General features: G+C 38.9%; 1 protein-coding gene across 11 annotated transcripts in view; it reads left to right on the forward strand.

Moving 5' to 3' along the window:
- The window catches only part of SCEL (sciellin), a 125,156-nt gene extending 99,072 nt beyond the window's left edge, over nt 1-26,084 (forward strand). For 10 of the 11 annotated variants that reach the window (XM_010810880.4, XM_005213878.5, XM_010810876.4 and 7 more), the window contains 6 exons: nt 11,100-11,192; nt 13,240-13,311; nt 15,328-15,402; nt 21,126-21,234; nt 23,747-23,849; nt 25,058-26,084. In XM_010810880.4, coding sequence (XP_010809182.1) covers nt 11,100-11,192; nt 13,240-13,311; nt 15,328-15,402; nt 21,126-21,234; nt 23,747-23,849; nt 25,058-25,074 — 469 coding nt within the window. In that variant the 3' untranslated portion in view covers nt 25,075-26,084. 11 annotated transcript variants of the gene reach the window in all.
- The last annotated feature ends 1,878 nt before the right edge of the window (nt 26,085-27,962 follow it).

Genomic DNA, 27,962 nt, shown 5'->3' on the forward strand with positions numbered 1-27,962 from the left:
GAAATTGAAAGTGAAGTCGCTCTGTCGTGTCCAACTCTTAGCGACCCCATGGACTGCAGCCTACCAGGCTCCTCCATCCATGGGATGTAGGTTTCAGTTTTTAACCTTCCTAAGGTGCAGCTGCCTTTTCTGTTAAAAAAAAAAAATTTTTTTTTTTTGTTATGTGAATAAGTGATATTGTTGGTATCATGCAGAGGACAGAAAAGTAGAAGAGCTGGCTCACTGCTTCGTTCGTTTGGTTTTCCTGTCTGTTAAAGGCTCTTTGCTATGCGAGGCACATAGTTTCTTTCTGTCCTCTTCATTCCCTAAATCATCTTCTGCTTTCTCTTTCTGTGATCTCAAGCAAGCCTTTGAGAGAACAAGGGAGGATACATTGTCAAAAGGATCCACCATTTTGGGAATAGTACTTTGTTTACAATTAACCAATCTCTTTCAAATATTATTTGGAAATGATCAAGATTTTAAAACTGACCATAAATGATGAAGTATCATGAAAGAACTTTTCCCTGAATGTGTTTTGAGAGGTGTTTCCATTTCAGTTGGGCTTGTTCATGAAACAGGATCTTACTAGAAAGATTAATGAGGAAACGGAAATTCAAGGGCAGGGACTGCAGCCTGCCAGGCTCCTCTGTCCATGGGATTCTCCAGGCAAGAATGCTGGAGTGAGTAGCCATTCACTTCCCCAGGGAATCTTCCCGGCCAAGGGTATCCTGTGTCATTGGCGGGTGACTTCTTTACCACTAGTGCCACCTGGGAAGCATATGGAAAGATTAATGAGGAAATGGAAATTCCAGGGCAGAAACGTTAGGCTGGCCAGGCTTCACAGAGGCCTTCCCTGGAAGGCTGCTCATCCGTGGCCAGAGGGCATTCCATCAGGAGTCCCCAGACATTAACCCTAGTGCTTTGTCATATTGTAGCTCAGTCATTCCTGAGTGTTGGCCTCTGCCTATTTTTCTCCTCTTCTTCCCTTTACTTATCATCATCCTTATTCTCTACCAGGGCTTCCCTGTGGCTCAGACAGTAAAGAATCTGCCTGCAATGTAGGAGACCTGGGTTTGATCCCTGGGTTGGGAAGATCCCCTGCAGAAGGAAATGGCTACCTTCAGTTTTCTTGCCTGGAGAGTTTCATGGACAGAGGAGCCTGGCAGGCTATAGTCCCTGGGGTCACAGAGTCAGACATGACTGAGTGACTAACACTTTCATTCTCTACTCTATAGCTGTTTGGTAACCAGGGACTTTAGCCACTTCCCAGTTTCTCCTTCCTTATAACTTCTCCTTCCTCATAACTTCTCCTTCCTCTAGCTTTCTGAGGCTGTCTGGTCTCCTTCAACAAGAAGATGGGGTTGTGGCCATCTGTGTAGAAGAGGTGTGTGATGGAAAACACCATGGCTGCCAGTAACATGTACATGGTCTCCTTTACTTTCCTACAATTTCATCTGTGCCTCCTGCCTAACATAACCCAATAACCGCATGTACATTCACAAATGCTCCCCTCTCCCAGTGGGGTTGTGATCATCACAGTCAGTTATGCCCAGAGGCCTTAACCACTGCTACAGAATCTTTTGCTCATCTCTGAGTTCTGTATCTAGATATCATTCATCCTTCTTCAGTTCTATCACAGTCTTAAACAGGATCTATCTACAAATTAAATGGAAAATGTAGCACTGCCCCAGCCATGACAGAACAACTCTGATAAAAATTTTCGCTTGAAAAAAAAAAAAAGTAGAAAAGAAATCCGGGCCCAGTTTTTGTGCCCATCTATTCTGTTTACAGGCTTCCCTGGTGGCTCACATGGTAAAGAATCTGCCTGCAATGCAGGAGACCCAGGTTCCCCTGGGTCAGAAAGATCTGCTGGAGAAGGGAATGGCTACTTACTCCAGTATTCTTGCCTGGAAAATTCCATGGACAGAATTCCTGGAAGGCTACAATCCATGGGGTCACTAAAAGTCGAACACACTGAGTGACTAACATTTCACTTCATTCTGTTTACAGAATAGAAAGTTTACTTTGACTCTCAAAATGGGTAAAGATTTAACTGAAAGAAAATTGAGAATCAGGGATTAAGAGATTTGATCAGGTAGAGAAAATTAGTAAATTAAAGTGGTGTTCTGGTCTCAAGTTCTCTATTTCTAGAAGTGGAATACTTCTTTGCTTTAATTTTATTTTTTACTGAAGTTTAATTGATTTACAATGTTGTGTTAGTTTCAAGTTTACAACAAAGGGATTCAGTTATACATATACACAATATATTCTTCTTCAGATTCTTTTCCCTTATAGATTATCACAATATATTGAGTTTAGTTCCCTGTGCTATACTGGGGGTCCTTGTTGTTTACGATTTCATATATAGTAGTATTCATGTTAATCCCAAACTCCTAATTTATCTCTGCTCCCCACCACTGCTATCCTCTTTGGTTACCATCAGATCAGATCAGTCGCTCAGTCGTGTCCGACTCTTTGGGACCCCATGAATTGCAGCACGCCAGGCCTCCCTCTCCATCACCACCTCCCGGAGTTCACTCAGACTCACGTCCATCGAGTCAGTGATGCCATCCAGCCATCTCATCCTCTGTCGTCCCCTTCTCCTCCTGCCCCCAATCCCTCCCAGCATCAGAGTCTTTTCCAATGAGTCAACTCTTCACTTGAGGTGGCCAAAGTACTGGAGTTTCAGCTTTAGCATCATTCCTTCCAAAGAAATCCCAGGGCTGATCTCCTTCAGAATGGACTGGTTGGATCTCCTTGCAGTTCAAGGGACTCTCAAGAGTCTTCTCCAACACCACAGTTCAAAAGCTTCAATTCTTCGGCGCTCAGCCTTCTTCACAGTCCAACTTTCACATCCATACATGACCACAGGAAAAACCATAGCCTTGACTAGATGAACACTTAAAATCTGTAAGTATTATAAGAACTCAAAACCTTGATAGTTTTGTGGAAGTAAATCCTAACACATAAAACAATTCAAAACGGTAAGCTCTTAGTAAACTGGCTTTGCTAGTGGCTCAGGAGTAAAGAACTTGCCTGCAATGCAGGAGACGTGAGTTCAGTCCCTTGGTTGAGAAGATTCCCTGGAGAAGGGCATGGCAACTGACTCCAGTATTCTTGCCTGGAGAATCCCATGGAAAGAGGAGCTTGGTGGGCTACAGTCTATAGCGTCACAAAGACTTGGACACAACTGAACAACTGAGCACAGCAGAAGCTCTCAGTATACTTTCGTTCTTCATGCAAAAGAGATTTATAAAGTTTGCAGTGACTTGGGTATTTATCAGTTGAAATTATTTTATGCTATTTAAAGTCAAGTTGTCACTCAGCCATAAAAAGGAATGGAACTGTGCCATTTGCAGAGACATGAATGTCACACAGAGCGAAGAAAGAAAGAGAAAAGCAAATATTGTGTATCAGTTTTATGTGGAATCTAGAAAAATGATACAAATGAACTTATTTGCAGAGCAGAAACAGAGATACAGATGTAGAGAACAAACAAGCGTATGGATACCAAGGGGTGAAGGGGAGGTGGGATGAATTGAGTGATTGGGATTGACATATATACACTCAGTTCAGTTCAGTTCAGTCGCTTAGTCATGTCTGACTCTTTGCAACACCATGAACTTCAGCATGCCAGGCTTCCCTGTCCATCACCAACTCCCAGAGCCTACTCAAACTCATGTCCATTGAGTCAGTGATGCCATCCAACCATCCTTTGTTGTCCCCTTCTCCTCCCACCTTCAATCATTCCCAGCATCGGGGTCTTTTCAAATGAGTCAGTTCTTCGCATCAGGTGGCCAAAATATTGGAGTTTCAGCTTCAACATCAGTCCTTCCAATGAATATTCAGGGCTGATTTTCTTTAGGATGGATCTGGTTGGAGATCTGGTTGGATCTCCTTGCCATCCAAGGAACTCTCAAGAGTCTTCTCCAATACCACAGTTCAAAAGCATCAATTCTTCGGCACTCAGCCTTCTTTATAGTCCAACTCTCACATCCATACATGACTACTGGAAAAACCAAAGCTTTGACTACAGGGGCCTTTGTTGGTAAAGTAATGTCTCCGCTTTTTAATATGCTGTCTAGATTGGTCATAACTTTTCTTCCAAGGAGCAAACATCTTTTAATTTCATGGCTGCAGTCACCATCTGCAGTGATTTTGAAACCCCCCAAAAATAACGTCTGTCACTGTTTCCATTGTTTCCCCATCTATTTGTCATGAAGTGATGGGGCCAGATAACGTGATCTTAGTTTTCTGAATGTTGAGTTTTAAGCCAACTTTTTCACTCTCCTCCTCTTTCACTTTCATCAAGAGGCTTTTTAGTTCTTCTTCACTTTCTGCCGTAAGTGTGGTGTTATTTGCATATCTGAGGTTATTGATATTTCTCCCAGCAATCTTGATTCTAGCTTGTGCTTCACCCAGTCCAGCACTTCTCATGATGTACTCTGCATATAAGTTAAATAAGCAGGGTGATGATACACAGCCTTGACGTACTCCTTTCCCAATTGGGAACCAGTCTGTTGTTCCATATACGCTACTATGTGTGAAACAGATGACTAATGAGAACCCACAGTATAGCAGTGGAGAAGGAAATGACAACCCACTCCAGTATTCTTGCCTGGAGTACCCCTGGACAGAGGAACCTGGTGGGCTACAGTCCACGGGGTTGCAAAGAGTCGGATATGACTGAGTGATTAAGCACCCTCACATTGTATAGCTCAGGAAACTGTACTCCGTGCTCTGTGGTGACCTAAATGGGAAGGAAATCCAAAAAAGAGGAAAATATGTACATGTACAGTGGATTCACTTTGCTGTACAGTGGAAACTAACACATATTGTAAAGCAACTATACCCCCATGAAAATTAATTTTTTTTAATTTTTTATTTATTTTTGCATTGATTGATTTTATTTTTAAACTTTACATAATTGTATTAGTTTTGCCAAATATCAAAATGAATCCGCCACAGGTATACATGTGTTCCCCATCCTGAACCCTCCTCCCTCCTCCCTCCCTATACCATCCCTCTGGGTCGTCCCAGTGCACTAAAGAAAAAGAAATTGAAGTCAGGTTGCCAAAGTTAAGTCAAATAGGACAATGGAAATTAAATAAATCTGTTAAGCTGAGACTTGTTTTATTTTATGAATGTATTTACTCTGTATAGTAACTGGATATCCACAAATATGTATGCAATCTGATTAGTATATTCAGAGTTGAAGACCATCACCACTATCACTTTTAGAACATTTTCATCACCTCAGAAAGAAACACCATGTCCATTAACAGTCATGTATCATTTTCCCCCAGCCCTTAGCTCTGGACAACTACTAAGCTACTTTCTGTCTTTTTCAGTTTCTGATTCTGGACATTTCATATAAATGGAATCATAAAATATGTGGTCCTTTGTGACTATTTTCGCATGGCATAATGTTTTCAAAATTCACCCATGTTGTAACATGTCAGTATTTCTTTTTATTGCCAAATTTCACATATTCCATTATGTGAATAGACAGAATTTTATCTATTCATCAGCTGATGGGCTTTTGTGTTGTTTCCATTATCAGATTGTAATTCACTATTATGAACAGTGCTGTGATCAGCATTCATATAAAAGTTTTGTGTAGAGTTTTTTAATTTCTCTTGGTAGCGTATATACTTCAGTTCAGTTCAGTCGCTCAGCTGTGTCTGAGCTGTGGACTGTAGCATGCCAGGCCTCCCTGTCCATCACCAGTTCCGAGAGTTTACTCAAACTCATGTCCATTGAGTCAGTGATGCCATCCAACCATCTTATCCTCTGTTGTCCCCTTCTCCTCCCACCTTCAATCATTGCCAGCATCCGGGTCTTTTCAAATGAGTCAGTTCTTTGCATCAGGTGGCCAAAGTATTGGAGTTTCAGCTTCAACATCAGTCCTTCCAATGAACATTCAGGACTGATTTCCTCTAGGATGGACTTCGGGAGGGTATATACTTAGGGGGTGGAATTATTGGATCCTATAGTAACTCCATTTGAGGAACTACCAGTTTTCTTAAATCAGCAGTACCATTTGATGTTGTCATATCAAATGTCTGTGTATAAAAGTTTTAGATAGCTAAATTTTCAAGGTAAACTTCCACAGCAGAAAACATTTTCTCAAGTGAAATTCCATTTGGAATTTTGTAAGTTCCAACACAATATTTAGTTTATAGTTTAAGAAGCTATTTAATTTAGAGATGAAACTGTGACCATTGATTCTAAGTTACAATTCAGCAATTTATTTCAGTGAAGGATAACTTAATAATAAAGCTATGCAGCAAAAAAACACTGTGAGCCATAAGCTCTTTTTTATGAATATTATTCAAGGTGTCTAAGAGGAATACTTTGGTGGAGAGTTCTCCTTTGCAATGGTATCAGAATCACCTGCGATCAGGACTACAATTTTTTTTTTTTTTTTTTCCCACAAACTGAGTTTTTAACAAACAAATTTAAATCAAGATTGTGGTGCCATAGATGTTCTGAGATGTCTGAAGCATATGGTTGGTCAAGCATTCTTACTATTTCAGGAGACACAATTATTTCAGTGCATCTTTTTTTTTTATTTGTTTTTGGTTTAATAATTTTTAAATTTACAATGTATTGTTTTGCCACACTCAAAATGAATCCACCACAGGATACATGTGTTCCCATCCTGAATCTTCCTCTCCCCCTACCATCCCTCTGGTCGTCCAGTGCACCAGCCCAGATCAGTATCGTGCATGAACCTGATGGCAACTCGTTTCTTACATGAATTTACAGTACAATGTATTCTCCAATCTTCCCACCCTTCCTCTCCCAAGGTCATAAGACTGTTCAGGGACCACACAGTCAGGGGATAAAATTCACCTGCTCTAGACGTGGTTCCTCTTGTCTATGGAGCTCACTGAGAATTTAAAGAACAGGCTCAGCATCGTGCGCTGCTAAGTTGCCAGTGTGTCTACTTTTGCAACACTCTGACTGAGCCACGAGGCTCCCCTCTGTCTATGGGATTCTCCAGGCAAGAATACTGGAGTAGGTTGCCATGCCCTCCTCCAGGGGAATCTTTCTGACCCAGGGACTGAACCCGAGTCTCTTAGGTCTCCTGCATTGGCAGTCGAGTTCTTTACCACTAGCACCACCTGGGAAGCCCTACACTAAACCAATTAAGTCAGAATATCTGATGTGGGACCCAGTAACATTTTTAATTTAATCTTGTTTTTTAATTGGTGGAAAATTGCTTTACAATGTTGTGTTGGTTTCTGTTGTACAACAAGGTGAATCAGTCATAATTATATATATACATCTCCTCTCCCTCTTGAGCCTCCCTCCCCTCCTCCATCCCCCTCCTCCAGGTCATCACACAGCACCAGGCTGGGCTCCCTGTGTTAAACAGCAACGTCCTCCCAGTTATCTATTTTACACGTGATAGTGTATATGTCAGTGCTGCTTTCTCAATTCATCCCACCCTCACCTTTCCCCACTGTGTCCGCAACTCTGTTCTCTACTAGGTTCATCAGTACCGTTTTTCTAAATTCCATATATATATTCCAATACTTGTTTTTCTCTTTCTGACTTACTTCAGTCTGTATAACAGGTTCTAGGTTCATCTACCTCACGACAACTGACTCGAATCCATTCCTTTTCATGGCTGAGTAATACTCCATCACATATATGTACCACATCTTCTTTAACATTCGTCTGTCAATGGACATCTAGGTTGCTCCCATGTCCTGCCTATTGTAAATGTTGGTGCAATGAACACTGGGTTACATGTGTCTCTTAAAATTGTGGTTTTCTCAGGGTATATGCCAAGTAGTGGGATTGTTGTGTCATATGGTAGATTTTCCCTAGTTTTTAAAGGAATTTCCATATTGTTTTCCATAATGGCTATATCAGTTTACATTCCTACTGAGAGTGCAGGAGGGTTACCTTTTCTCCATAACTTCTACAACATTTATTTTTGTAGATTTTTGGATGGTGGTCATTCTGAATGGTGTGAGGTGATACCTCATTGTGGTTTTGATCTGCATTTCCCTAATAATGAGAAATATTGAGCATCTTTTCTTGTGTTTATTGGAAATTTGTATGCCTTGGGAGAAATGTCCGTTTAAGTTTTCTGCCCACTTTTTGATTGGGTTGTTTGTTTTTCTGATATTGAACTGTATGAGCTGCTTATATATTTTGGAGAGTAATCCTTTTTAAAAGCACTACAGATTATTTAATTGGTTTCCAAAGAATTGTTTCTCTAACTATTTCTGTGATTCTAAATAATTTTAAAAATTAGTGTTACCACTTACTGGCATCAAGATAGAATTTCTTTAGTAAGATCTATCACCATCTCATGAAAAACAAAGCCGGGATTATCAACTATCACAGACCCTAAGACATGGTGATTATGTGGAAGTTGAGGAGAAGGCAATGACACCCCACTCCAGTACTCTTGCCTGGAAAATCCCATGGACAGAGGAGCCTGGTAGGCTGTAGTCCATGGGGTCACTAAGAGTTGGACACGACTGAGCGACTTCACTTTCACTTTTCACTTTCATGCATTGGAGAAGGAAATGGCAACCCACTCCAGTGTTCTTGCCTGGAGAATCCCAGGGACGGAGGAGCCTGGTGGGTTGCCATCTATGGGGGTCGCACAGAGTCGGACATGACTGAAGCGACTTAGCAGCAACAGCAGCAGCAGCAGCAGTATCCTGATTTGGATCTGAAATTAAGAGGGGACATCAGTGAAAAAACTGGTAAAATAGAAATAAGTCTGTAGTTTTGCTAATGACATTGTACCAATGCTAATTATTTAGTTTTAACAAATGGATTGTGGTTGTGTGAGATGTTAAAATTAAGAGAAGCTGGGTGAAGAGTATACTGGAATTCTCTGAACTATCATTGCAATTATTCTATACCTTTAAAATTATCCAAGATAAAAGATTCTTTTTTTAAAAAAGTGTATTATCTTCCCAGATTATAAGAGGAACAAATCCAAGAAAGAATTTGCTGTTCCACATTCCAAATTTATTTTCTAACATCTGATTTTTTTTTGTTTGTTTACTTTACAATATTGTATTGGTTTTGCCATACATCAACAGGAATCTGCCACAGGTGTACATGTGTTCCCCATCCAGCATCTGATTTTTATTGACAATTATAAAGTATTGTTATTAGTCTCATTGTAAACACAACTAGGAAATGCTACTTGTGTTAGTCTGCTCAGGCTGCCATAACAAAATACCACAGACCAGGTGTTAAAAGACAGAATTTATTTTCTCACTCTTTTGGAGACTAAAATTCTAGATCAAGATACTGTTGAAACAGGAGGAAGGGCATGGGGTACAACCTTAAAAAGAATGACATGGCCACAGAACATGAATAAACTGGTTAAAACCATCTAGGTCCAAGATGGCTGAAGACTCATCTCCCAGTAGACCTTGAGCCTCATTATGTGCTCATTGTAATACATGGGCATATGCTAAATGACACACCCACCAGCATCATGACAGTTCTGAGGCCAGCCATAAAGGGTCAAAAATTGGGCAGTGGCCCAGTTCCTAGAAATCTCCACCCTTTCCCCCAAATAATTGGAATAATCTTCCCACTCACTAGCCTATGAAATTACCCAGCCCACAAAAACTAACCACACCACGTTTTGCGCCTCTCTCTTCTTGCCTTCTGCAACGGCCCACACTCTGTCTGTATAGTGAGCTTATCTCTAAATAAATCTACTTCTTACCTACCTCTGAATTCTTTCACGATGTAGCAAGAACATCAAATTCATGAGGAACAATGTCAGGATTGGTTTCTGATGAGAACTCTCTCCTTGGTTTGCATATGACTGTGTCTGACTATGTCCTCACACGGCCTTTCCTCTGTGTGTCCACAGAGAGAGAGAGCAAGCTCTAGTACCTCTTCCTCTTCTTATAAGGACACCCTGTCCTATGGGATTAAAGCCCCACCCTTATGATTTCACCTAACCTTTATTTCCTTTTTATAGGCCCTGTCTCCACATCACACTGGGGTATAGGGCTTCAATATAAGAATTTTTGGCAGGACACAATTCGATCCTTATCAGAACTGTTTGCAAAGTATTTCCCATTCCTATTACAGGTTTCACAAACTGGTAATGTTTGTGAATGATTTTACCTTTCTGAGGGCAGTACAAACACATTTCACACTCATTGACAACCTTTGTCCTTTGAAACTATTTGCTGAAATTGGGTTTTGTATTATTTGCTATATGATCTGAATATTTCCAAATAGTTCCTAGTTAGGTCTATTGTTCCAAAATGACATATCCTAATGATCACATTTGAGAATCTTCTGATAATATTCATGCTACTTTCTCATTGCCAAGTGTCTTTTGAAACATCTGTCTTAAAAGTAGAAGATGGTTTTCCACATGCCAGAGATGATAATATGTGAACAATTGTTTTTCTCTTTAAAAGCTACCTGGAAATGGAAGGAACAGACCAGTCAAGAATGATAAATCATGATTGAGATCTAAATTCTCCTCTTGATTTTTATGTCTTGCCTCTGTCAGAGTTTTCTAACATGAGGAAAGAAAAAGAGCTAAAGCTTTCACTATGCCTATGTTAATTTTCCACTGTTTCATAGGAAAAAGCAAATATGCCTACACTTTGTTGAACATAGTGACATTTTTAGATTAGCAGAAATCTAGGTCAAAGTTCTTTAGCGATCTTCAAAGTACTGCTTTTCTGTTAAAATGGAAACTGGGATTTCTCAAAGCAACCCCCAGATAATTTTCATTAAATAGATTAACTCCCAGATATGTTGTACATGAAAAACTTTCGAAAATGGCATTGGTGCTGTGAGAATGTTACTGCAACCAGTTTCATATGGTTCCTGCCCTTGGTTAAAAAAGTATTCTGTCCTACTGTTAGCTAATGTGACACATGCCTATAGATTATTCATAATGGTAAGACAGTTGTGTGTATGGAGGAGTAAAATAGTACATGTATTCTGTCTATGTATATGTGCAGAAACCAGGCAAACAGAAACAGCTTTACTATATGTTTACAAAAATGTTATTTGAACAGAATTTTAATAAAACAAAAATCCTCTAAGTGGCCTTGATTTTAAGTGCCAAATATTTGCATTTGCTTTCTCAGGCAAGATGGCCAGGTCACTGGATCTACTGAGACTTTAATCAGCCCGTCCTCTAGAACAGCTGCCTATTCTTATGAAGCCAGGAAGATGCTCAGGTACCGTGGTCAGTTATGGGATAAATGACAGGACCATTCTCCTTCTGGCTTTTTTTCTCCTGTTTTTTTTTTTTTTTTTTTTCTTTAAGAAAACATCCACATGCAACCTGATCCTTCCTTTGAAATACAGAAAATTTTTTAATTTTGCTGTTGTTGTTTTTATGCATTTTTTTGTATTCCAATAAAACTTTCTTATTTTAGATTTAATTTTTAATTGAAAGATAATGCTTTACTGTATTGTGTTTGTTTTTGCCATGCATCAACATGAATCAGCCATAGGTACACATATGTCCCCTCCCTCCTGAACCTCCCTCCCGTCTCCCTCCCCATCCCACCCCTCTAGGGTGTTACAGAGCCCCAGTTTAAGTTTCCTGAGTCATACAGCAAATTCCCGTTGGATATCTATTTTACATATGTTAGTCGTATGTTTCTATGCTACTCTCTCCATTCGTCCCACCCTCTCCTTCCTCCCTCCTTGCCCATGTCTATAAGTCTGTTCTCTGTGTCTGTGTTTCCATTGCTTCCCTGCAAATAAGTTCATCAGTATCATCTTTCTAGATTCTATATATATGCATTAATATATGATATTTGTTTGAAGTGCAGAAATTTAAAATTTTAACCAGTGGCTTTATAGGCTTATACAAAGGTGTTGAGTAAACATCTTGGTCATCTGTAAGTTGTCAGTTATGAATAAATGTAGATGTGATTTTTCCTTAAAAGTCTATAATTTTTTAAAAAAACATGATTGTGACATTGAATTGACTTCCTTGCTGCTGCTGCTGCTGCTGCTAAGTCGCTTCAGTCGTGTCCGACTCTGTGAGACCCCTGAGACAGCAGCCCATCAGGCTCCCCCATCCCTGGGATTCTCCAGGCAAGAACACTGGAGTGGGTTGCCATTTCCTTCTCCAATGCATGAAAGTGAAAACTGAAAGTGAAGTCCCTCAGTTGTATCCGACTCTTAGCGACCCCACAGACGGCAGCCCACCAGGCTCCTCCGTCCATGGAATTTTCCAGGCAAGAGTACTGGAGTGGGGTGCCATTGCCTTCTCCGGATTGACTTCCTTAGGTAGATTTAAAGGTTTCACTAAATCATGTGTTATCATGTTGGTTAAGTAAGGTCCACTCTTTGCCTGAAATTTGTGGGGAAAGCAATGGTTTGGAAGTATGAATGAGACATTAGGGTAATAGACACTAAAACATAGTACACAAATATTCAAAGTAATCATCATGGTCTACAATAGACTTGCTAAGTGACTGATTTTCATAGTAGTATTCTGGAAATAGGCCAAGACAGTAGAAGTGAAGACAAAATGGGAAACATAAATTTTTCAGAAATGGATTAGTACCAATTTAACATTGATATTAAAAGACGCTTACTCCTTGGAAGGAAAGTTATGACCAACCTAGATAGCATATTCAAAAGCAGAGACATTACTTTGCCAACAAAGGTCCGTCTAGTCTAGGCTATGGTTTTTCCTGTGGTCATGTATGGATGTGAGAGTTGGACTATGAAGAAGGCTAAGCACCGAAGAATTGATGCTTTTGAACTGTGGTATTGGAGAAGACTCTTGAGAGTCCCTTGGACTGCAAGGAGATCCAACCAGTCCATTCTGAAGGAGATCAGCCCTGGGATTTCTTTGGAAGGAATGATGCTAAAGCTGAAACTCCAGTACTTTGGCCACCTCATGTGAAGAGTTGACTCATTGGAAAAGACTCTGATGCTGGGAGGGATTGGGGGCAGGAGGAGAAGGGGGCATCAGAAGATGAGATGGCTGGATGGCATCGCTGACTCGATGGACGTGAGTCTGAGTGAACTCCGGGAGTTGGTGATGGACAGGGAGGCCTGGTGTGCTGCGATTCATGGGGTCACAAAGAGTCGGACATGACTGAGCGACTGATGATCTGATCTGAACATTTATATTTCATGGGTTATAGTTTAGAAGGCATATATGAGGATTTTTTTTCCATTGGATTGTATAATTACCTTGTTAATTTGATTATCCTATAAACAAACTTTAAACATAAAGTCAAATGGTTTGTATTGCAGCTCCAATACTGAAACCAGGCATGCAGGATCAAAAGATACAGTTGTGTACACAAGGACATACATGGAGAATAGGTACTGGAAATTTATTTGAAGTATTTTGCTTTATGTATTTTATAATTGTGAAATAATCTGTGTTTAAGAAGAAATGTCATTTTTTAAAGGTATGCTAATTTTTTTCAAATAACAGACCATTTAAAAGAGTACTGAGTTCTAGATATAAGTTAATAATTCTTTATAATCTTTCCATTATTTGTAGTAGTAGTGTTAGTCGCTCAGTTGTGTCCAACTCTTTGCAACCCCATGGACTGTAGCCTACCACCGTCCTCTATCCACAGGATTCTCCAGGCAAGAATACTGAAGTGGGTCACCATTCCCTTTTCCAGAGGATTTTCCCAATTCAGGGATCAAACCCAGGTCTCCTGTGTTGCAGGCATATTCTTTACCCTCTGAGCTACAGGGAGGTTATATTTTTAAGTAGCTGTCAAATAATCGTACAAAGTCATAGGACAGACTAAATGATATTTTAATATAACACATGTATACATCATAGGATTGTTATTTGAAAGTAGTCAAATAGACATACTTGCCCATAATGAACCTTATAAAATCACACAAGTATTCCTGTGCTAATTTGGAGTCACATTTTAATTGTTTCTGTTGCTCACCTCTAATCTGAAACAAGGGGTATAACTTTTTAGTAAACATGCTCAGGCCCAGAAATTCTGCTGCCCGATGTGATGGATGTCGAGGAAAATGTCCACCAAGATCAGGGATTCACAAGTTATTCAGTTTTTCAGGAGTCTATAAAAAAGAATTAGCCTAATTGTGGCATAGGGTAACAGTGGGGCATGCAAATATGGATAAACCATGGGTTGTATATGTGTTGATCATCACCCAGTTCAAAGAGACCAGAGAGCAGTGTACGGGGTGGGTATGGAGCCTCCATAAATTCAAGGTGTGTCAGGATTTGAGGAGCCTTCCCCCTCAAAAGGATTTTTCAAACCCAAATAAATTTCCTTGTGAAATGCAACCTCAACCTTGATTTTCCTACTTAATCCAACTCTCCCTAAAATCAACAGTGATTTAGAATCAAATCTGAGTTTGTCATTTACTGACCATGTGGCCTCAGCAAAGCCACTTGACTTCAATTTCCTGTCTCAATTTTCTGACCCATAAAATGGGAATGACTGTTTACATGTCATGCATCAATATGCACAAACTCACTTAGCACCGTGGGCTCTGTGATCCATAAAGCAGTTTCTCTTTCTGACAGCAACTGCCTGCAGGTTGTTTGGAGGGAGAGAGAAATTTCTCATTAAAAAATCCCAGGTGAGGCATGTGGAGTTACCCCTCACTGTATGAAATAATAGGAACACATTGCTTCTGGTCCTCATACGTTCCTGGGTAGCGTACATACTGGGGAGGCAATTACAGGCAGCCAGCCGGTTAGTGCAACGCACTCTTCATTTGTCTCCAGGAGCGAATGACATTCATGAACTGGAGCAGAAAGGGAACAAAGAGGACTTTCGAAAGTTAAAATATTTTTTACTTTATTTCAAACAATTTTTGGATGTTTTCATGTAAAAATAGAAGCTTCCAAGGTTTCCCCTAAAAGTTCAAGAGTATTTCTCTACGTGAATGATGTCTGTCTATATTTGCTTGCACTGAGTATAGTCATGCTTTGTGTATATTCTTTATGTTAGAACAACAGAGACCTTTCTTTTAGTAAAAATAAAGGAGGTGCAAGTACAAATTTTATGAAAAACGATAACTACTTTTCCTGCTTACACTTGTGCTTGCGATCTCCTTGCCCCATTCTTTACTTCGGTGGATATGTCGACTTAGGTCACCTTGGAGGTAACTTGCATATCAATACTTCTCCAGGGTAAAAAAAAAAAGAGTTGGTACATTGTCCTGACATATAACATATAACTCGCTTTGTTATTCACAAAGAATAACAATAGTGTGTGTGTGTGTGTGTGTGTGTGTGCGCTCTTCCTTGCCTACACAGGGGTATTAATATGTATCAATACTTCAACACTAGGGAAATAGTCCAGTTCTCACATGTCCATATGTGCTTGTTTCTAGCAAATCACCAAAGGATGGCTATCAGGAGACTGTCTCTGGAAAATACATACAAACTGTTTATTCGACTTCAGATAGGTGAGTATATCTGTACTTCCATACATACAAGTATACATATACCCATATCCACACATATATTAATAAACAGATATATTCTTGGGCTTCCTTGGTGGCTCAGATGGTAAAGAATCTGCCTGCCCATGTAGGAAATCCAGGTTCGATCCCCAAGTCAGGAAGATCTCTTGGAGGAGGGCATGGTAACCCACTCCAGAATTTTTGCCTGGAGAAATCCATGGACTGAGGAGCCTGGTGGGATACATATATATGTGTGTATTTACTTTTATAAATAATATGTTTTTATTAGATATGTGTATATGTACTTATAATATATATTTAATATATTTTTAGTATATATATATACATTAAAGTATTACAAGTATATATATACTAAAGTATTATAAGTATATATATATATTATATATATATATACACTAAAGTATTATAAGTATTTTATATATATACTATATATATACTAAAGGATTACAAGTATTTTATATATATATATAGCATTCTTATTGTCCATTGAACTTGGAGATGACCCTCCTGAGAGTGATTGTTCTACTGCTGATTGTATGAGTGGAAGGAAATACAACCACCTCTGCATCCAGGAGTTTGTTCCTTGGCCTCCTGGCTGTCATTCTCTGATTTTGATGTATTTTGTTCCAGTAGAGCTTTCTGTGTTTTACAGCTACCTCCCAGGCGAGTGTCTCTGCTGTGATCCCTGGGGTCCCCATTGCCACCACATTATTGGCCTCTAGGCTTCACTGCATCCCTAGATCATGTCCTCAGCCCTCTCTCCTTGTGGTCCTCTAGAGCCAGATCACCTTACAAACAGCTGCGTGGATGCACTGCTGTGACCCACTCCGAGCATGGGCTCAGTGCCCAGGAGGGAGGGCTAGGGTGAGCATCAATTTAATGCCAGTAAACTGACCCCAGCATTTTGCTCTTGATTACTCTCTTTTAGCATGTAATGCTCAGTGGGGCAAATAGGTGACACTCATGTGACACAAGTCTGCAGACTTCCAGCAGAGAAAATGAAAATAAATAATTCATGTTGCGACCCAACCACTGGAAACCAGCTGTAATACAAATGTCTGATATTCTGTTGACGGTGTTTCTCCATTGCTGGTGCTAAAATAAGGCTCACTGAGGGTCAGGACATATTTTTATGCATAGCCTTAGCTTGGGACACAGTCCTTGGCACCTCACAGATACTCAATAAATTGACTCCAGAAAAGAAAAAAAAAAAAAAAAAAAAACAAAACCTGTGTCCCATTTGCTGAGGGAAACATAGATGAACCAGGCATCAAAATTATATCCTCTTCTGGTCACTTTTGTGAGATCTTGTATTACCAAGGGTCTTCTGAGTGTCTTGGCTTTAAGTCATAGCTCTTTGATGTGACTACCTGAGCACCACAAATACTGTCTAGATAAGCAAAAAATAGAAAAAAAAGAAACAGAACTAGATTTTTCAAAATACTCTGAAAAGATCTTTAACTAACAGTATGATCTTAGTAAGGACATCAGCAACTTCAGAGTTTGGTGGGCTTATATTTTAATGGTTAGCTAAAGTGAAGGAAAACATCCTTCACTAAAGTATTGCTCTTCGTATGAAGAATTTCATTCCTGTTTCCCAAGTGGTCCTTGAAATTTTTTCAGTCACCAGAGCAAAAGTCAATTCTCCGTTAAAGCCTGTCAGTCAGGTAACATTTTCTGTTGATTATTGTGAGAAATTAGCTGTTTCCACACAGTTCTTATCTAGTCATGTCAATCCCATTTAAAGTCAAGTCATTAATACAGTTGGAGAAGGCAATGGCACCCCACTCCAGTACTCTTGCCTGGAAAATCCCATGGATGCAGGAGCCTGGTAGGCTGCAGTCCATGGGGTCACTAAGAGTCGGACACGACTGAGTGTCTTCACTTTCCCTCTTCACTTTCATGCATTGGAGAAGGAAATGGCAACCCACTCCAGTGTTCTTGCCTGGAGAATCCCAGGGACGGGGGAGCCTGGTGGGCTGCCGTCTATGGGGTCACACAGTCGGACACGACTGAAGCAGCAGCAGCAGCAGCATTAATGCAGTCATAAAAAAGAACAAAATAATGCCATCTGCAGTAACATGGATGGGTCTATGGATTATCAACTGAGTGAAGTAAGTCAGACACAGACAAATATATGGTGTCTGTCATATGTGGAATCAGAAAGGGTACAAACGAACTTATCTACAAAACAGAGATAGAGTCACAGATGTAGAAAACAAATTTATAGTTACCAAGGGATAGGGGAGGGAAGGGATAAATTGGGAGACTGGGACTGACATATATATACTACTATATATAAAATAAGAGATTCCCAGGTGGCTCAGTGGTAAAAATATCTGCCTGCCTATGCAAGAGATACAGGAGACATGGGTTTGATCTCTGAGTCAAGAAGATCCCCTGGAGAATGAAATGGCAACCCACTTCAGTATTCTTGTGTGAAAAATCCCATGGACAGATGAGCCTGGCGGGCTACAGTCCATGGGGTCACAAAGAGTCAGATACAACTGAGTGACTGAGCATGCACACACATTAAATTATTAGGGTATGAAAATTTATGACTAAGAGACCCAGTACTAGGGCAAACACTAAATTTAGTATGTTTTCTTCCTAATTATACCCAAGAATTAAACATTGCTTCAATTTATGATCACAATTTAAATTCTTAATAAATTAGAGTTTTAAGTCATGTTATATGTACTTTCATCACTTTCAGTTCAGTTCAGTCACTCAGTCATGTCTGACTCTTTGCGACCCCATGAACCACAGCACGCCAGGCCTCCCTGTCCATCACCAATTCCCGGAGTCCACCTAGACCCATGTCCATTGAGCTGGTGAGCTGGTGACGCCATCCAACCATCTCATCCTCTGTTGTCCCCTTCTCCTCCTGCCCTCAATCTTTCTCAGCATCAGGGTCTTTTCAAATAAGTCAGCTCTTTGCATCAGGTGGCCAAAGTATTGGAGTTACAGCTTCAACATCAGTCCTTCCAATGAACACCCAGGACTGATCTCCTTTAGGATGGACTGGTTGGATCTCCTTGCAGTCCAAGGGACTCTCAAGAGTCTTCTCCAACACCACAATTCAAAAGCATCAATTCTTCGGCGCTCGGCTTTCTTTATAGTCCAACTCTCACATCCATACATGACCACTGGAAAAACCATAGCCTTGACTAGATGGACCTTTGTTGGCAAAGTAATGCCTCTGCTTTCCAAGGAGTAAGCGTCTTTTAATTTCATGGCTGCAATCACCATCTGCAGTGGTTTCAAATCATTTTCTGCATATTAAGTTTATAATAATGATTGTATTGGAAAACACATTAAAAGTGCTGTGGTCTAAGCTCACACACACACACACACACAATAAAGTGGCCAGTGCCACTTTATAGGATAAAGATCAAATCCTCTGCACAGGATTTATGGGCCTTCAGCACCTTGTCCTGCTGAATACGGACTAAAGTTCAACCACTTCAGCCACCCTCATTGTGTCTCACCTTGACACGTCCCGTTCACTCTGCTTAGAACCCTTCCATCATGCCCCTCCCCACCTCACCTTGAAAGCTCCTTCACCTTCAAGCTTTAACTCACCTGGCAGTTATGCTGACAAGCCTTTCCTACTTCACCCCAGAGATTAGCTGTTCATCTGGCTGTGCTCTCCTAACTCTTCACATGTCCGTAATACATGGCAATCATCCACTCACCTGGCTACCCTAGTGGAAAGAAACTTCTTCTTGAAGGAGACCTTCTCACTCTTCTTTATATTCCCAGCTCCTCTCTCAGTGTCTCTGGAATGCAAGGATGCTAGATAGTGCCTGCTTTCTACTCTTGAAGAGTTTACAGTCTAACATGGGAAATTTAAGCGTTTGTGTACATATGTATGGGCTTCCCCACTGACTCAGTCAGTAAGGAATCTGCCTGCAGTGTGGGAGACCAGGGTTCAATTCCTGCCTCAGGAAGATCCCTGGAGAAGGGAACGGCTACCCACTCCAGGATTCTTGTCTGGAGAATTTCGTGGAGAGAGGAGCCTCTCTTTCCCCCTCCTCCCATCCACTTTCCCTCCTCTCTGCTTCGAGTCCTGGTCCTGATGATAGGATTGATTGTGATTTCTGGGCATGACTAGTTTCTTATCATCTAGTAAGCCCAATCAAAGGGCAGGCCCAGAGGCAGCCCAGGGCTCTGTGGCCGCTCTGCCTTCATTCACATCCTGCTTCTGCCACTCACTGGCTGCATGACTTACCCTTCTATACCTCAGCTTCCTCTTGTGTACAATAATGATAAAAATAAGAGTAATCTGCTTCTCAGAGATGTTATGAAGAATAGACAGGTTTATATACACAAAGTGCATGGAAAATGTGCTACACGTGTTAAGCATATTAGCACTAAAGTATTAGCTATTTTATTTCACTACCCCAGTACTTTGGAAATTCCAGGCTTTTTATGCTAACACCCTGAGACTAACTAGTAAACTCTGCCCAAGGTGCTATTTAAGACTATCTAAGATCTTCCAAAAGGATAAGAATCACATAGTTATTGGCCCTTTATTAAGGCTCTGATGTGACTCGAGGGCTTTAGAACTTGCTAATCAATTATTTACTATTGAACATTATTTTTCCAAAGTAAATTGCCAACAAAGGTCCGTCTAGTCAAGGCTATGGTTTTTCCTGTGGTCATGTATGGATGTGAGAGTCGGACTGTGAAGAAAGCTGAGCACCGAAGAATTGATGCTTTTGAACTGTGGTGTTGGAGAAGACTCTTGAGAGTCCCTTGGACTGCAAGGAGATCCAACCAGTCCATTCTGAAGGAGATCAGCCCTGGGATTTCTTTGGAAGGAATGATGCTAAAGCTGAAACTCCAGTCCTTTGGCCATCTCATGGGAAGAGTTGACTCATTGGAAAAGACTCGGATGCTGGGAAGGATTGGGGGCAGGAGGAGAAGGGGATGACAGAGGATGAGATGGCTGGATGGCATCACTGACTCGTGGACGTGAGTCGGAATGAACTCCGGGAGTTGGTGATGGACAGGGAGGCCTGGTGTGCTGCGATTCATGGGGTCGCAAAGAGTCGGACATGACTGAGCGACTGAACTGAACTGAACTGAATCATTTATTTATCACTGAACATTAATTTTCCAAAGTAAATAGCAAAGGATTTTTGTCACTAAAGTCACCCTAATATTCTGAGTCTTGCAATGACACCAAGAGAATCAGCAAGGGAGAATTTGGTGATTCTGAACCCTATAGTCCAGGGTATCCATCATTTGTGAATTTACCAACATGTTCTTGAATGGATTTCTATTTTTGTACTACTGAATGTTTGAGAGTTAAATTTTTATATTAATCTTCAACGTAATTTTTCTATGATATATGTACATTAATAATTTAAAACCCTCTTCTAGCTTCAAGGGGGTACTTATAACCTAGTTCAATTAGGAAACTGTGAACATCTTTAACCTGCTCAGATGCACTTTTGATTGCTAATGAATTAATAATTTGAAACTGTCTTTTATGTTAATTCTTTGATATCATTCTGAAATAACTAGAAGAATCCAGTCTGTTACTAGGATAAGTAAGTCCTCAACTTTCCTTGATTTTTACACAATTTACTAAAGTATCAATAAAATTAACATGTTATTTCCATATGACTTTATGGGGAATACATCTGTCTTTTTCATGATGACAAATTTATTTTTAACTGCTTACATCTCTATAGGTCTGTCATTGAGAGAGACATGTGCACTTATTGTCGAAAACCCTTGGGCACAGAAACCAAGATGATTTTAGATGAATTACAAATTTGCTGCCATTCGACTTGCTTCAAGGTATGGCTATGTTTCTTGCATTTAATTTTCATACAAAATTGCATAATGACTAGAATAAAAATAATTATCTAATGGAATATATGAGATGAAGTTAAAACTTTCAGAAACACTGTCATGCACATTAATAATGCACTGTTTAAATATTTTTTTGACTTCTCAGCCTGCAACTCCAAGGTTTATAATTACTCTCTTGACTTTAGGCTTAGAGTTGATTACTGATACGTTGATAACTCTTACTCTACAGATTTAAATCTATAAAAAGATAAACACTTGTTCTCTTTAGAAAAGTTTTTGCAGCATTTTCATAAATCATGCTGCTGCTTCTGCTAAGTCACTTCAGTCCTGTCCGATTCTGTCCGACCCCAGAGACGGCAGCCCACCAGGCTCCCCCGTCCCTGGGATTCTCCAGGCAAGAACATTGGAGTGGGTTGCCATTTCCTTCTCCAGTGCATGAAACTGAAAAGGGAAAGTGGAGTCACTCAGTCGTGTCCGACTCTGTGGGACCCCATGGACTGCAGCCTACCAGGCTCCTCCATCCATGGGAGTTTCCAGGCAAGAGTACTGGAGTGGGGTGCCATTCCTTTCTCCACATTGCAATAAACATATAATGAAATCCAAAAAGGAAAAGAAATTTTTGAGAAGAAAGTTACTGGCTTCTTACATCATAAAATTAGGATCGATGGGCTTAACAATAGTTAAAACTCAGCCTGCCTTTGAGAGCATGATTAATTATAATTAAATATGGCTTAGTAGAATGAGCCAGAGAAGGCAATGGCACCCCACTCCAGTACTCTTGCCTGGAAAATCCCATGGACAGAGGAGCCTGGTAGGCTGCAGCCCATAGGGTTGCAAAGAGTCGGACATGACTGAGCAACTTGTCAATATCAGTGTCTTAGTAGAATAATAATAATACTAAAGTGTACATAGTAGAATGTTTCTTTCACAATTTATGCTTTCATATGCCATTTCTTTTACTTTTCACAAAAGTATTAGGTAGGTCAACAATATAGTTTTTGGTATAACTAGGTGAGCACTTAACTAGGAACCTGAAGACCTGAGTTTGAGTTCTAACTGACACTAATTGTGGCCGTGTGACTTTGGACAATCATCTAAATTAGCTTAGCCTAAGTTTCTTCATCTGTAAAATGACATAGCTGATTAGACTAGTGGTTTTCAATCCAGGAATGAACGTTATAATCATTCGGGGAGATGATGAGAAAAATAAAATGCTTGGGACCAGCCCCACTTACATCATGTATCTTCGAGATGATTTCTGGGCATTGGTGTTTTTAAAGCCTTCTTAGATAGATCTAAAGGCAGCCAGTTTGAGAACCAGAGCCTGAATCTATGGGTCCTTTCTAGTGCTGATAGATTCTATGATTGATGCAAATTATCTGATTCAGTCAAGTAGATGTAATATTAGGCTAGCCAAAAAAGTCCATTTGGGTTTTCCAATAAGATGTTATGAACTTTTTGGCCAGCCCAATACTTTGACACTTGATTGCTTCTCTTTCAATTAGCTTCAGGCAATGACACAAATTCAATGCCTCATTTTGAGGCAACAAAATCCAAATTTAGGCCATCATATATAGAATTCTATATAAAGTAAGACATGAAAATTTCATAATTATTTCATTTTAAGACAGTAAACTTTCCTCAAAGTTATTCAAATTTACTCAGTGGAACAAAAATTAGTCTACAGCTCTTTATTTTAAATTATTATGCACAAAAGTTTTTAAAGAAGAAAATTCTCCTGATTATTGCCTTTGGTCAACAGGAATAATTTCCATTTTGTTATATTTTAGATGATTTATTTCCATTGTCAATTTAATCATAAAATACTACTGAGAATAAAAATACCCCCACACTCCTAAGAAAAGACAGATTACTCTATAGTCATAATTATAGAGAATTACCTGAACTGGCTTAAACATGTCTATACTGACCTATGACAATTTGTGTCAACGAACTTGAAAGCCAGCCGGTTGGCAGTAGACTTGCTCCAGTGAGCACAGGTTTAAGGTAGATGTCAAGCCTTTCTTGCCTCTTTAACCAGCATAACTTGAAACAAATTTCCCCTTAAATTGTGTCTGGAGTCAGAAGTTTGTTTTGCTCAATGACACTGTATCTGGACAGTGTAGCTCTCCATTAGTAAGCAAAAATATATATATTTAGTGTTCTAATTTGCAATATCCAACAGTATTCTTGTCTTTGGCATAACCAATTTTTGAAAATATTCATCTACTTTATTGTGAGTTAGGTAGAAACTTCAGTAGTAGGTATGCCCTGAAATGCACACCTCCATAGTAGAGGGATTTATGAGAGAATTTGTTTGGAAAGTTTGGTGTGTGGATCAGACAAGTAGATTCTTACTTTTTCTCACCGTTCTTTTCATCAGAGTGTTGCTATAAAGGATGATATGGAATAAAGTAAAAGGTTCTTTTTTTAATCCTGTTAACCAAGAATCTAAACTTCATATCTAATGTAAACTTTATACATACCTTTCCTTTAGTGTGAAATATGCAAACAACCTTTGGAAAACCTACAAGCAGGTGACAGTATTTGGATATATAGGCAGACAATACATTGTGAATCTTGCTACTCTAAAGTTGTAGGTAAGTGTTGAACTCTGTGAGAAACTATCACTAACATTAGTGAACTTTAGGTAGTGTTGAAATATTTCAAACCTGTGGGGGATTCATTTTGATATTTGGCAAAACTAATACAATTATGTAAAGTTTAAAAATAAAATAAAATTTTAAAAAATGGAAAGTATTTTATTAATTATATTAAAAATTCAGCTGCAGATACAATGGTAGCATTTCATTTATGGTATAAAATAAGTCAAAATTTATGTTTTCTTCTGGTATGAGACCAGACACAGATACGAATAAGTTTAGGTCATTTATTGTAGGAAATTTTCCATTTTTTGCAAACAAAAATATACCTTCTTTGCTCAGATCATTGTTAGAATTAGAATTAAAGTGCATTTCTGTGAATGATCTTTTATATTTGCACTGGAATATACTTTTATAATTTAATTTGGTTATTATACTAAACACCTTTTAATGTGAATTTTAAATGGAAAATTTAAAGTTAATTGTGTACTGGGGAGCTGGACAACAGCACTATGTAAAGGGAAAGTTTCCTGCTGGTGGCGAATGGAAAAGGAACATCTGCGGTTGTTACATGGGATCCAAAATATGGATTTTAATGACAAATGTGTGATATTAATGAGGTGCTTGGAGGCTACATCTGGAAAATGCTCTGAAAAATATTCAGAAACCCACGTTCCATCAGGCTGCAGAATCGATGACAAGAACAAAGCTAATTATATTCATACTTGGCTTTTTATTTTCTCATATTCCATTTTCTCATATTCCAGCCATTCTCATATTCCTTTTTCTTCCTCATTGAGCAGCCTTATCAGGATCCAGTGTTACATCAGGGGGCCTTGATATGCATGGCGGCAGGTCTAAAACTTTCAGTCCCAGGAGTCCATGAAATGGTTTAGGAGATGTGGTTACCAAAACACTCAGATGTCTTTGTGTCTTCCTCCCTATCTGTGTGCACTTTTATAGTACATATAAGTTATCAAGACATGATGCTCAAGCATGTCGTAAATATGAATACGGGGCATCAGTGCTTCATATTCACAGTATGACCAAAAGCCTTGCCACAGTGATGAATTCAGTAGGTGGTAAAAGTACACTGTTTAGTTCACCCCACCTCCACTGATGAATAATTATTTTTAAAACTTTAGTTATAAGCTTATTTTTGTACTGAATTTGTATATATAACTTATTTTCTTTACATTTTTCAGCCAAGTGGATTCAGTAATTCTGGCACATGAAAATCAAGAGGAAAGGATTCATCGAGAAATTAAAATTTTTATTATAAGAACATGTAATCTAAAAAAGCTTTTACACCAATGACTGACTCTTTGTATAACAATTCTGCTATTGCATAAATAATATAATTGCTTATACTAAGGTCACATACATAAAGGGAACCATCTGGTATCTGGTTAGATTTAGAGATAAAAAATTTAAGTGGTCTAGTTAGCAGCATCAAAGGAAGGATGTTTCTGATGGCAGTGAGCATTGTCAGCCTTGACCAGGTCCATCTCTGCTCAGTATTAGGCTGTGTATCATGGTTTCCATTAGAGACCAGGATTCCCAGTTTCTCATCTTTGTTTCCTTAGGGATTTGGATTTACAGATGTTACTGACATCTTGACAAAACTGCCAAGGAAGCAAGATATGTACATTTCTTATATGGAAAAGAAACGTTGATAGAAATTTTGGCAGAAAGATAAAGTCTGGCAGAAAGATGTTAGTGTATAAAGGTGTATGGACCTCAGAAAATCACTTAAACTATTCAGATTTTGGTGCTATTATCTGTAACATGAGGGGAAATGGAGAAAATGATTTCTGAGGTCGCTTTCTGCTCCAAAACTCTGAGATGCTAAAGCAAGTTTTTGTTTGATCTTTAGAATCATATCTGAATCTGTGTTTGTTAAGCATGCAGAACTAGATAGGATATCTAAACAATTTAACGTTGGTGTCATCCTTTAGTTTATTACAGATATAAGTTTTATAGAACATGTTTTATAAATACAAAGACATGCATTTATTGGTAATGGGTAAAAATCACATGGCATGTATAGTTTACATATTATAATTTGTTACGCTTTCTTTTCAAAATCTGGATTTGTAAATGATCTATGAGAAATAATGGTAATGGACCACAAAGACATGTTCTTTAGCATGCTGTACCTATTCCTACTACATAGCATTTTATATTTACAGATGGCTTGTAAAAATAAAATGAACTGTCAGTTACACAGAATCTTCTTGTGCATCATCTATAAACATTACTCAGTGACATTGATATTGTCAATTATAGTGATCATAATTTATTGTATTCTGTGCTATACTACTTAATTTTTTGTCTGCTTAAGCCATAACATCGGTTTTTAAAGAGCTTTTTCTTAAGGAATTGAAAAGTCAGTAATCTTGTGTGAAATTATTATTATTAAAATTGAGACATCGCACTTATAAACTATTTTATATGCATATAGGAACTGCTTCTCAAAGGAAAGCATATGGAGCATTGAGAGAGGGTGAGATTCTAAGGGAGTTTAAGGCAGTTATAAAAAAATGACTAACTAAGGAGACCAAAAAGATAATCATGTTATTTTCTAACTGTTGCTAAATGTGAAGAATGATTCTTCCATATAATGATTTCAAGCATCTGTTCCTGTTAGATACTGGTCTACAAAGTGTTAAACACTAAATACTTATCAAAACACAGCAATGTGTAATCATTGTCCTATGGAGAGGAAGCCAGAAAAAACAATTAATAATAATTTGATATTCATTAATTCATGCTTGATGAGAAGTGGTGGTAATTGAGCCATATGTTTTATTGTTCTCTTATTACATGCTATCAGAGTGGATCAAAAGAAATAATTTTCTTAGAGTTGAAATTCGTGGCAGGAAAGGATGAGTAGAATAGTAGCCCTCTCTTTTATAGAGAGTGTATTAACATCTCAATGCCTTTGTAGTAATTAAAAATCATTTGAATGCCATTTTTAAAGGACTCTACTGTTGAATGCTTCACTTCAAAAAAAACCTAACAGGGGCACTCTTTCTCACTCTTCTGTAGCTATTTAATGGACCCTTTCTTCTACAATAATGTATTAAATTAAACCAAAAGCTGTTGTAAAAATAGAGTAGATAAAGAGTGAAGCGAAAAGGGCTGCTGATTTTACCAAGTCCACTTCATTATGTCTGGGATTATTTGCACCATAGGGATGACAGATTTCTAAAACAATTTTAAGATCTCATTTTTGTTTGCAGCGAATTATGTTATGATTGGCATATTTTTCCTGGACACAAGTGCCTACATCTCAGAATACCAGGCCCTGGATTCTATTACTAATTAAAAGATGTCTCTAAAAATAATTAATTGCTCTACTATGAAAGCATTCTTCTAAAAAACAAAATAAAATGTATCTAGTAATCTTGGAGATAGAATCTGTTAAAATCTTTTTTTTTTTCTTTTACTAAGGCCGAGAAATAAAAATTTATTCAAGAAGTAATCTGTGCATCCCTAATTATTTGATTGCAATCACTCCTATAATTAGATATGTGATGAGATGGTCCAGTTCTCACAACCGGGGCACTCTCTGACTTGTTTACTATGATAGAAAATCATGAGCATTTGGAACATTTTCCAACTCAGCTTGATTCAGAGCTCTACCAAAACAAGTGACTGTTTGGTCTACATTGAGGCAAACTAACAATGTTAATGTTATTTTTTTGTTGCTGTTGTAGTTGTTACTACTGAATATACTGGTTATTTGGTATAAGGTAAATAAATTATTTTTAGTATTCTACCTATTTCATAGCATTCAACAGTTCCCAGAGACACTTGTTCAGTCGCTAAGTATCGTCCGACTCTTTGCAACCCCATAGACTGCAGCACACCAGGCTTCCCTGTCCATCACCAACTCCCAGAACTTGCTCAAACTCATGTCCACTGAGTCAGTGATGCCAGCCAACCATCTTATCCCCTGTCACCCTCTTCTTCTCCTGCCCTCAAGATTTCCCAGCATCAGAGTCTTTTCTAATGAGTTGGCTCTTTGCATCCGGTGGCCAAAGTACTGGAGCTTCAGCTTCAGCATCAGTCCTTCCAATGAATATTCACGGTTTCCTTTAGAAT

This window comes from Bos taurus, chromosome 12 (assembly GCF_002263795.3).
Source record: "Bos taurus isolate L1 Dominette 01449 registration number 42190680 breed Hereford chromosome 12, ARS-UCD2.0, whole genome shotgun sequence".
NCBI classification, from domain to species: Eukaryota; Metazoa; Chordata; class Mammalia; order Artiodactyla; family Bovidae; genus Bos; species Bos taurus.